The following is an 11972-nucleotide window of genomic DNA, read 5'->3' on the forward strand; positions in this document are numbered from 1 at the left end:
TGTGCCCATTATGCTGCACCGTATGGATGACAGCATAACAAACTAACCGGAGAGAAATGCCAGTTAGACACACGTTCAAGTTTATAGTTCAGTATGTATTTAGCCCGTAGGAATTGCAAATAAAATATGTGGATACAGTAGACTGTATACACATACAAACTGCAGCTAGCATGGAGAGTGCTTTATGTTGTGCTTCCATAAAAGAAAATGCACATGATTACTGATGAATTCAGCTTGTTCTGTAAATAGAGTTTGGGACACAACCACATCTGTTGCTATTATATCCCTATTGTATACATCAAGGGCAGTATCAATGATTACAGAGAAAATAACAGCCAGAAGTAAAGTTTCAGCATAGGTTTGCTTTATTCATCATTCTGAAAAGATCAGTATTCAATTCAATTCAAGCAACCTCTGGAATAACTGCTGTTCTGTGTAAACTGTAGCTCTACAAAACACCACTAAAGTAAAATTAAATGAAAAAGAAAAAATATAGAAATATGGACAAATCATTTTGAAATCATACAACCAATGAAGCCTGAAACATAACATGACCTTTATCTCAGCGAGAGAGCAAGACAGTGAACGCAGAGATTTGTCGAAATCTGTGAGTTCAGTGTTTCTGTAGTACAAGCCGATGTGTTTATGCAAATCAAGGCTCAGCTGAATTAGAAACATACAGAAAAAAGTTGCAAGTCAAAAGAATTGATTCTGACTTACAACAAAGAATAAAGAAACTGATTTGTTTTAAGACAACTCAAATGTATCAGGGTGGAAGAGTGGCCTCAAACCTTGTGATGGAGCAAACTGGATTAAGTCCATCTCTATAAAGGAAAATTTTAAAAGAAAAAGGGTTGTTTCACATGCGTTCAGCATTCCACAATCATTGCATTGTAGCAGACTGTCTCCATCAGAGGCTGATAGTAGAACATGATCATACCTCTGATACAGAGGCCAGTATTCCCCTCACCTCCACATGATCTCTAAAACGACCCTCTGCCTGTCTGAAGCACTGTGACTCGACGTCAGGCTGAAGAGAGTGCAGCAAAGGTCAAGACTGAACCATCTTTTTATGGGGATCAAAGACGTACCGCTTGAAATGCAAGTGAATGCAAACAGGCTGAGAATCTGTTTTGGGCTCCTCTTCATTTGTTGGTCCACCTTTGCTTCCACCCTTCCCTTTCTTCTTAGAGGTGGAGGACAACAACTGCTTGGTTTCACGGCAAAGACCCTCTGAAGAAAAGATAGAACAAGCAGGTCAAGTAAATAGGTTGATTATCTAAAAAAAAATTATATAAATACATCCCTTTCATGTAATAAATCTAGATTATAACTGTCTTACATCATGTACAGCACTGAGGTCAACTTAATCATCTAAGTGTAGGTATATCTAATGCTTGATAGAGATCTTTTCCTCCTGGTTATGTGTGCAGTAGGTACTGTATCAGTGCTGGAGCCTGTTCACTGTGCTGACCTCGAGATCAACTGATGCCTTCATCCTCCTGATGTAACTGATGAAAATGTGCAGAGTAGTTCACCAGTTGCTCCTCGAGATCTGTCAGACTCATCCTGACGCTCTTCCTTCACTGAGGGGTTTCCTGTGAATGCTGAGCTCACGCATTCACTAAAACATTGATATCGAACCCCTCATCTCTTTGTATGTGGCTGCTTGTTTGCCGTGTTACACAAGGAAGGTACGAAGTGTTCTGGGTTGACTGCTTTATTGGCTGTCTGACCTCACGTACAACGGCGCCAGCAGTTTTCTTGTTATCGTTATGCCAATGTGAGGGTTGTTGTGGTTACAGTGCAGACAGAAATCTCCTCTTGTTATCTATGATCAGCTGAAAATTTCCGTTTACCACCACAGAACACACTCAGCCGCCCCAAACTTCAACAATTTGTGTTCACATACAAGTGACACATTGGAATTTCACTTTTACAAATTTGTTCTCAAATAAATTTCTAGGTATTTGTGTGAGGAAAATATATTTTTGAAAAACATATATAACATGTACTATATAACAAAAACACTGTACACACTCATCAGACAGTAAATAAAAGATATGGTCCAAAATAAACACCTAATAAGCAACAAATATGGGTATAAATTAGCTTTGGTGGAAAAATAAAATAGGGTCAGTAGCCAAGTTGACAGCAAGTTTATTTTGGAGGAGCAGTATAACATCATGTTTAAATCACTGTATTTCCTTATACCAGATAAGAGTATGAAGAAGTGATAATCTCACTGTCCCCCTTAATTAATCAACACAAAATTACAAAACACACTCCAATTCTAGCTTCTCAAATGTACAGATTTACTGCTTTTCTTTAAATGTTATAGTCAAATTCACATTCAAACCAAACAAGAAATTTGATGGTATCACCTTAGGCTTTAGGAAACCACACAATTTGAATTGAAAAATACAGAAAATAGTCAGGAGGTTAATAGGTTATGAAACTAATCGTTACTTGCAGCCCAAGAAATACAAAAAGTACGAGTAGTAGGTATGAACAACAGAAAAGCAAGTGAAGCCTGCCTGAAAGCAGACATTCTTACACATTTTCATTCCTTCTCTTCATCTTATGTACGTGTCCTTGAGAGAAGACAGAAAATGAAAGAGAAAGTCTGTGGAGCAATAGGCAAATATATATATATATATATATATATATATATATATATATATATATATATATATATATATATATACACAAAATACTTGATAAAGTATTGTAGGAGGCCAGTTCAGACATATGATCGTATCAATAATTTGACCTACGTCAGCAGAATAGTGCCATCTTTGCTCTAATGTCGGGGGGGGTGTTAGATGAAAACCACTGGATGTTTATATTATGTCCATGCGTGAAGAAGTGAGCGTTAGTATGTCTGAGACTGAGTATGTTAGGCAATAACGACGATGTAGGTGAGGTTCTCTTTCTAAATATTTTTGTTTTCTCTTCCCTTCCCGGTGTGGAGCGGCGGGTTCGGAGTAACAGAAGGTAAAATAAACACAGAACAGATTTCCCCCGGAACACAGGCAATCCCCAGAGGAATCCTGGGAATGTGGCTCAGGATGTCGAGCCTACCACTCTTACCGCATCCTGAAAACAGTTCACAGAGCCCCAATGTCCCGGGAAATATAGAGAAAGTGCTCTGGGTGGGTGTATTGATGAAGGGGGAGACGTGTCTATGCAACCTTATCAAAAGCCACAGAGAGCTTGATATGCGTGACACGGCCTCCATTAAACAGCATAAGTAGTTTTAGTACTGGTGCGACAGAGATGAAGAAACAACAACGTCTCACCTCAGGTGAACCTTACCTTGTACTCGGATCTTGAACTTGCCGCTCTGTCCAAACCCACCCTCTACAATGCCAGTCTCGCCTGTCGACAGTGTGACCTTCAACCCCAAGAAGAGCTGCAGGTTGGTCTCCTTCTTGAACAGGTTTCGGCCAATCACAGTGTAATCGTCAGTCACCTGAGCACAAGAGAGCGGGAAAGAAAGGGCCTTATGAGCTGTAGCACTCATGAAAGATAACGTGAAAGCACAAAAAGTGACACACATAATAAAAAGTACTTTTTAAAGCATGTGACCTATTTATGAATGTGAAAATGTCAGGATGTATTTTAGAAGCCGAATCTCATTTTTACTTCCTCTGATGTCTAGATTTTGTGGGATGTCATGATTTCACTCATTATAGCAGAGAGAGGAAGAACAGCTGATCCTCTGCACTGTGCCCTCACCAACTGTACCACATGCCGTAGGCCACATTCTCCTAGGCCTGCCGCCATGCTGTCTCACTCTCTCTTCTTCATCCTGCACATTTTATGCTATATTTGTTTGTATTTCTTTCTTATCCTCCATCACTAAGTCGATCTAACCCGGCACTAATCTGATAACATGAGGGCACCGCTCTGTCTCAAACTCACCTCCCCCCCACTACCAGTTCTTCCTCTCTCTTCTGCCTCGCTCTCATTCATTCTTGAACATTTGACCCAGACGTCCCTCAAGCGTGACTGATGCGCTGATTAAAAAAAAAAAAAACAGTCGCTTTACACGTCTGACAGACTCATGAATTGTGACTAGATGAGGCCGTCATATCTCGACAATGCCAGTAATGTGTTCTCTTACAAAAAGGAATTTTTAGGTCTTGAAACATAACTGCCTCTTTCTGTGAGACAGATGAAAGACAAAAGTAATGTCACGTGACCACAGTCTAACCTCTCGCACACGCTGTTCTACTCCCGAGTCACTGACTGGAGCTCTCAACACCCTGAGGTGCTAACAGCAGGAAACTAGTTCACACAATTGACCCCTGACTTGAGGCTGAACCTGTCAAGGGTGCACACAGAAAAACTTAACTGTACAGCGCAGAATGACAACGGAGTCGCAACATCTTCAGTGCGCCCACAGATGAAAATACAAAATGTAAAAAGTTGGAGGTTGTTGACTTTTTGAAAAATTCCCAAATCAGATGTTGAGATCAATAACAAAAAAATCCAGCTTCAGATAAGATGAGATATAGATCGGTATGAACTGAAGCTCAGGATTTAGGACAGAACGTAACAGCTGAACCAGAGACAAGTGGAGGTTAACTCACACAGTCATGTGGGTATTCCTGTGCAGCTCAGGTGTGTCCAAACAGTGGCAGCCTCTGACAGCTAGACAGAGCTAGTGGCGTCAGTCGGCCACCCACGCACACCTCTGTGTCACAGCACATGCTAAGGCATGCATACCCATCCATGCCTCAAACACTGATCACCCGAGCTGAATGTGCATGCTTGTTTGTGTGTGTATGTGTGTGTGTGTGCATGTTTATGACTGCACAATAGGGGCTCTGTCTGAGAGGCACGGTCCACTACCACCAGCAATGAGAAACATCCAAAGAACAACCACAACCAGAAGGAGCACAAGGTGACAGGGAGGGCAGAGGAGCAAGGCTAACACTCAAGGATAAGCAGAGAAGATGATAGTCAGAAAAAGACCATTTAAAATACACTGCTGAGTGTCCCACTCACCCTTTCCACCTGACCCTCCTTGTGTTTCGTCTTGTAGATGCGCAGACGAGGCAGGGCGGTCTCAGCATAGCCTTTATCTTCAAACCCCTGGAGCAGACGGCCCTGGAAAGCTAATCGGCATGCATTGGCGTGGATGTCTGTGTCCAGCTTGGAACCAATCACCAGGCAGAGTGAGGGGCATGTGACTGGCCGCTCGAACTCCAACAAGGCCCATTGTTCTGGCTCAGGTCCTAGACTCGGCTCTCCCTGACCAGTGACATATTCATCCTGGTAGAAGTACTCTCTCTCGAAGGTAAAGGGTGAATCCAGTGCGCGGGGCTGAGGTGGAGGTGGTTTAGTGTCTGAGGGCGACACTGAGGCATCCACAGGTGGCAGGCCAAAGAACATAACCCTCGCCATGACTGTCTCATGGCCCACTGTGATGTGGAACTTGGCACGGGTGGCAAGAGAGCCCTTGAAGTAGCCTATCTTCCTCACAGAGATGACTGCTGCATTGAGGGAGCGAAGGGACCCTGGGGTGCACACCACACCCCGCTCTAACAGTTTAGGGTCAAACTGTGTCACGCAAACACCCACACGATCCCCCTGCATGGCCCCCGACACTGGCTTCCGAAACATCTGCACCGACTTTATCTTCTTGGTCACCTGATGTCAGAGAGCATAGAGATACAATATAAAAATCAATTCAATACTTATTTAACTAAAACATCAATATAACATATTTGGAACACAACTCACAAGAGAAAGCATGAAGTACATAAATCCACAGTATGTTACATTATTGCTGATAAAAGGTCATAGCTCACAGTGCTACAGCCATTACCATTCCTACCAATACTTCTTCTGGTTCCACTTTAGTTTTACATTTAAAACCTAGAAACTATACAAACAATACAGCCTAGGATAAATAGAGAAGAAAACATCAGTTATTATTACACTTATTATGACACTGTGAACCACCAGATCCTCCTCTACACCCTCGAGGGGATGGGTGTCTCAGGCTCTGCACTCTCCCTGTTTGCATCCTACCTGACAGGTTGATCCTACCAGGTGACCTAGAGGGGGGTCGTGTCGGAACAACGCATGCTGACTACGGGGGTTCCGCAAGGTTCAGTCCTGGGCCCCCTTCTCTTCTCGCTCTACACAACATCTCTGGGTTCTGTTATTCGCTCGCATGACTTCTCCTACCATTGTTATGCTGATGACACCCAGCTGGTCTTGTCATTTCCCCCCGGTGACACCCAAGTGGAGACACGCATCGCTACGTGCTTGGCTGACATCTCGAAATGGATGACGACACACCACCTCAAGCTCAACCTAGACTAAACCTAGCAACTGTTCCTCCCGGGGAAGGGTTGCCCGCACCGGGACCTGTCCATCACCATTGATGATACCGTGGTGACGCCGACTCGGACTGCGAGGAACTTGGGTGTGACCCTGGATGACCAACTGTCATTCTCAGCAAACATTTCATCCGTTACACGCTCCTGCAGATTCCTGCTCTACAACATCAGGAGGATTCGCCCCTTCCTCACTGACGAGACGGCGCAGGTTCTCATCCAGGCTCTTGTCATCTCCCGCCTGGACTACTGCAACTCTCTATTCGCTGGAGCCCCGGCGTCGGCCATCAGACATCTGGAGCTTGTCCAGAAAGCTGCAGCTCGCCTGGTGTTCAATCGCCCCAAGTTCTCCCACACAACTTCCTTTCTCCATTCTCTACACTGGCTACCTGTAAGAGCTCGCATCCAGTTTAAGACTCTGGTGCTAGCCTACAGGGCAGTGAAAGGAACAGCTCCTTCCTATCTCCAGGCCATGGTCAAGCCCTACACCCCCGCCCGACCACTTCGCTCTGCTGCCTCGGGGCGATTGGTTGCCCCGTCGCTCAGAGGTCCTGGCGGCCGATCGACCCAGTCATGGCTGTTTTCTGTCCTGGCCCCACAGTGGTGGAATGAACTTCCCACTGACGTCAGGACAGCAGAGTCGCTGCCCATCTTTTGGCACAGGCTGAAAACCCACCTCTTCAGGAAATGCTACCCTGAGCCTTCCACTTAGCACTTATTGTATTCATACTAGCTTGTTGCACTTATTGTATATGTATTACTTATAGCACTAACTGTTTTTGTTTGTTTCTGCACTGTACTTTGGCTCTGAGTTATGCTCTGCTTCATACTCTTAGATGCTTGTTTGGAAAAGGAGATGTACTTATGACTCCTGGTGACTAGTAGTTCTCTTGATTACCATGTTGATGCACTTATTGTAAGTCACTTTGGATAAAAGCGTCTGCTAAATGACTGTAATGTAATGTAATGTAATATTATCTTCACAGTACAGAGATGTTTTATAATAACTTTAAGGCAAAGGTCTCATAGAGGACTTAAGTTTGTTTTTTTGTCAATAAAATGTGCACATAAGTAAGTACACACGGCTCATTAAATATGCACTGTTGTTGCACAACTTGCAGCTGTGCATCATATTTGAAATCTTTCTTTTTCAAATATTTATATTGATTTAAATTTTGATTTCAATAATATCAGGTTTTGATAAAAATAGAATTGTGCCTTGTTTTGTTTGAACTGTACATCTCCAAATGAACATTCAAAAGATATCTGTCTGACTACCTGTCCATCTCGCATCTTTGATTGTGGAATCTGGCCTACCACAGTGTTAATGTGCTTGTTTTTGTTCAATCAACAGTCGTGGCACAGATCAAGGCTCCATAACAAATTACTGTTAATTTAGCCATTTGCTGCCACCAAGAGGTGGACATTAAAACTGCATAGAAAACTGCTGAGCCTGGCTGAAAGTGTGCATCTGGTCTAAATTACCCACCGCTGCACTGCCAGTCCACTAAACGGACACACGGACATCCTTCCCTCTGTCTGCCCACTTCCAGTCAACTTCTGAACTTCCGAATCTCTGTGGTTTCTACAAAAGAATTCCCAGCACTCTGGTATGTTACCTGCCTGTAAACATCAGAGATTCTGAATTCATGCATTTTTTGGAGCATACCTTTAGTGCTGGGATTTCCACAGTGTCATTGATGGCCAGCGACCCCTGCAGGATGGTTCCAGTCATGACTGTTCCCTGACCACGGATGGAGAAGCAATGGTCCACAGCCATCAGGAGGTCGCCTCCAGGCTCTCTCTGAGGGAGGTATGTCTCTTTCTTCAAAAGCTGACACGGACAACCAAAACGGAAAGAAGAATGACACATTTATTTACACACACAAAAGACAACTGCAACGTCCCACATGCACAAAAATTAAACCAGATAAAAGAGAGAGACAAATTAGATCCATATCTAGCTGTGATTCACAAATACTGCATAACACACACTGTCTCTGGTGGTCGAAGTGCTGCTCTGATCCTGATGTGCGAGTCATACTGCTGTTTTTTAAATTAAGATTATAACCTTTTTCAAATGCAGTACAGAGAATACAAAGATTGTGTTTATGGTTATTTAGGTCACAGTTTATCCACTACATAGTTTTTCCATCAGAAAGTACTGACAAGTTTATTTCTCAATGAAAAATGTCCAGCTCAGTACAGTACATATCTTGATGAATTTATTTTTTAAACAAATTTAAGATATACTTAAAATATTGGTTTATGTTATGTGCCTAAAACAAAAAGTATTATCCGTTGTTGTCATCTTTCTTTAATATCTAATTAAGTACGCTTCAAAATCTAGTAATGCGTATGGCCCAGTAGCTCACTGAGTAGAGCGCGTACTACTTGGCATACTACTTGGCGAACTACTTGACGAACTACTTGGCGTACTACTTGGCGTACTACTTGGCGTACTACTTGGCGTACTACTTGGCGTACTACTTGGCACAGCGGCCTGGGGTTTGAGTCCAGATGATCAAGATATTTACTGTACTGCATGTCATCCCCTCTCTGCCCTGTCTCTCTCTCACTATAAAATAAAGCATTAATGCCTTGAGAAATCTGGTATTGGTCAGGCAAAAGACAAGAGTTGTCAACAATAAACATGTTGGGATTTCTTAAACTAATGCTTCTCCTTGATCATTTGAATAATTACCAATCATGAGATAAAATCACTTTGAATTTTAGCACATCAGATAAGTAATATACAGCAATTAACAGTTTGCCAGTAACCACTACCATTTTTTTTTTTACACAGTGCTGTACTGTACCAACTATATACTCTGTTGACTGGACAAAGAAAGTATTCGCTGTTGTTAGTTTTAGTTGTGTGGTAAATAAACACAGCTGAGGACTTGCTTTACTCATTTACCACCACTTGAACAATGACAGCTGACTAACAGCACTTGTTCATAAGTGAGAACTTATGTGCTCTTTTGAGCTACATTAGTAACAATGGAGGGGAACCAGAGTGTTTCCGGACTTTACTTCTATTAACTCTGGCACTCCATGTGGCTCCTCTGTGTCAGGAGCCTCCGGGCCCCCGGGCTTCGCTGCCACAGCAATCACTGGACATTCCTTAAATCTGGCCAACAGAAAAACATAATATTGAAATTACTTCATGCTTTGATGTTGAAGTAATGATTAAAGTTACTTTGAATGAAAAACAAGTGGGTCTGACGGACAGACCGCTGGAATGCAGAGAGGGAGACAGAATGTGTAATGAATGAGGAATTTTGGCAAGAGATTCAATCCTGGGCCCCTGGGAGTACATGGGATGCCCAAACCCACTTAGCTGTCTGGGCCTTCATTTCCACAATATCCAAATTTATTCTGATACTTGTAATAAATTCAGACCTGGTGCTCTCCAGAGTTTTGTGCAGTCTCTTGGTCATTTTCTCAATGGCACTCTGTCTTTTGTTGGGTGGCAGTAGGTCAATTTTGTTCAGGATGACCACCATGCGAGGGCAGGTCAGTTCTCCTATCAGCAGACACTCTGCAGTCTGAGTCTGCACCCCTTTCACCACATCCACCACCAGTATCATCAGGTCAATAATTTGGGCACCTAGAGAGAGCAAAAAAAAGCAAACAATAAGCAAGGGGGTGTCAGATATTATTGACATGAAAGAAAAGCAGGCTGAATGAGAACAACAATAGTTTGCTGTTAAAGACATTCCAGCTTTTCGGTTGTGCACCTTAAGACTGTGAGTAGAGACAACCCCGACAACAGCACACAACCAGGAACGGACAAGAATACCCAAAAATAACAGTAAAACAAGAAGAGAATTTAGGGGAGGGGTGCATAAAGGCAAAGGGAGAGTAAACGGCTAGAGGGTTGAAACAAGAGCTTCAGCTCACTTGGTTGTCTTTCCTTTCCCTCTTTTCTTTTCCTAACTTTGGCAGTCTCTCTTTCCTGTGTTCCCCTCTTCTCTCTCCTTCTATTTGGCTCCTTCTCTTTCCTGTGCTTTCCCCACTTGGGAAAGGAGGGGAGGTTTAATACATACCCCTAACCCCACACTTTCCTTCCTCCCTAATCTACAGCATGTGACACCCCACTGGCTCATAGGTTTCATTCAGTACTTTGGTAACACAACACAGCAGCATTCAGTGTTTGAGTGCCTCTACTCTGCTATCATACCAAGACCAATACTTCTACCAAAGTCTGCATATTTCATTTAAGTTCAAAACAGTCTGATCAATCGAGTCAATTAGGGCTGCTGATTATATTTATTGTCCATTAATCCATTATTTTCTCAATTAAATGATTAATTGTTTGGTCTATAAAATGGTAAAAAACATTAATCAGTGTTCTCAAATGCCTTGTTTTGTCCCAACTCTAAGAATATTCCGTTTACTGTCATGGAGAAGTAAATAAACTAGAAAATATTCACATTTAAGAACCTGGAAGCATATAAAATTACTTGTTTGAAAAAAAAACATCAAACCAATTTACTGATTATCAAAATAATTCGCAATCAATTTTATAGTTGACAACTAATCGATTAATCTTTGCAGCTCTTAGTTATTATGACACATCAACCTTTCTGCTTGTAGAGAAAAGGCGCCCTCTGCTGGATCTTTTTGTGGGTTTTCTAAGTAAACTGTTCCGTAAATTTAATTTGCATAGAATGAAAACACTCAAGCTATATAAGGGTAGTTTTTCTTAAAATGTAATAGCATGACAGCAGGGACTTTATCCTCGGACCTTCAGATTAAAAGTCAGATGCTAAGGCCAATGTATGCATGCTTATTATATTAAGTTGTAGATATACAGTACATTCAGTTGGCAGTTTATTAATGACACCTCGCTAAAACTAATGCAGTCAAACAATAAACCCTAGCTTCGTGGAGGTTATAAATACATTGTTTCATTCACTGTCTGTCATCAGTGACATTAAGCACCAAAAACTTGCAGAGAGTGAGGAGAGCTCACCCCCAATGATAGTGCGAATAAGAGAGGCGTGACCCGGACAGTCCACCAGGGTGAACTGCAGGCTGTCGTACTGCTGCTGGCCTGCGCTTTCCCGCAGGTGATCAGGAAGGTCCACCGTGAAGGAGGAGAAGCCGAGGTCCAGCGTGATGCCTCTCTCACGGGACTGCGGGTTCTTGTCAAAGGCAGCCGTGGAGGCGGTGCTGCTCAGCGCCCTGGAGAGCGACGTCTTCCCGCTGTCGACATGTCCCAGCACCCCGATGTTGAAATTTAACGTATTGGTGCGACTGTCAGCAGACTCTGACATTTTGACACCAGTTTGACGTATTGTTAAACAACGTGCGTGTTTTCTATACTCAAGAGTTGGACGTTGAACTCAGCTCCAACGGAAACGTTAAAACGGCAGTATGTGTTGTCCTTGTGACTAATACCGAAACACCATCAAAAACAAGTTGTTTTAATTCGGTTGTGGCTTTCAAAACACAGATAGCTAAAAGTAGGACTTTAAAGTTACTTCAGCAGTTGAGAGAAACGTCTTCCTTGCTGTCTATCCTCAGGACAACATGCTAAAGCGGAACGTTTGTTCAGTGACAAACAAAAGTAAAAAAAAAGAGGGGAACTGACATGACATAATAGCT

General features: G+C 42.7%; 1 protein-coding gene across 2 annotated transcripts; it reads right to left on the bottom strand.

The window, feature by feature from the left end:
- Nucleotides 1–342: 342 nt before the first annotated feature.
- On the bottom strand, nt 343–11881 carry eefsec (eukaryotic elongation factor, selenocysteine-tRNA-specific). 2 transcript variants are annotated; one of them, XM_068712685.1, is made up of 7 exons: nt 11338–11881; nt 9762–9969; nt 9393–9489; nt 8026–8190; nt 5017–5661; nt 3319–3475; nt 343–1233 (listed from the first exon to the last, which is right to left on the bottom strand). In XM_068712685.1, exons 1-7 carry the CDS (start codon nt 11639–11641, stop codon nt 1052–1054), a joined length of 1758 nt encoding a protein of 585 aa, XP_068568786.1. In that variant the 5' UTR covers nt 11642–11881; the 3' UTR covers nt 343–1051. The 2 variants fall into 2 exon arrangements, with proteins under 2 accessions (XP_068568786.1, XP_068568787.1); XM_068712686.1 differs by lacking the exon at nt 343–1233 and adding an exon at nt 1242–2594.
- Nucleotides 11882–11972: the final 91 nt, after the last annotated feature.

The sequence above is a fragment of the Cebidichthys violaceus genome, unplaced genomic scaffold, assembly GCF_023349555.1.
Source record: "Cebidichthys violaceus isolate CVI_PGR_0920_01 unplaced genomic scaffold, fCebVio1.0.p SCAF_17, whole genome shotgun sequence".
In the NCBI taxonomy this organism is placed as follows: Eukaryota; Metazoa; Chordata; class Actinopteri; order Perciformes; family Stichaeidae; genus Cebidichthys; species Cebidichthys violaceus.

Bases quoted from the DNA above. Each gene is read 5' to 3' on its own strand.
- eefsec (XM_068712685.1), bottom strand. From the start codon at position 11,641: ATGTCAGAGTCTGCTGACAGTCGCACCAATACGTTAAATTTCAACATC. The intron at 9,490-9,761 runs GTCTGAATTTAT...TCTGTTGGCCAG, and splicing joins AAAACTCTGGAGAGCACCAG to ATTTAAGGAATGTCCAGTGA. The intron at 5,662-8,025 runs GTATGCTCCAAA...CTCTGACATCAG, and splicing joins TGGAAATCCCAGCACTAAAG to GTGACCAAGAAGATAAAGTC.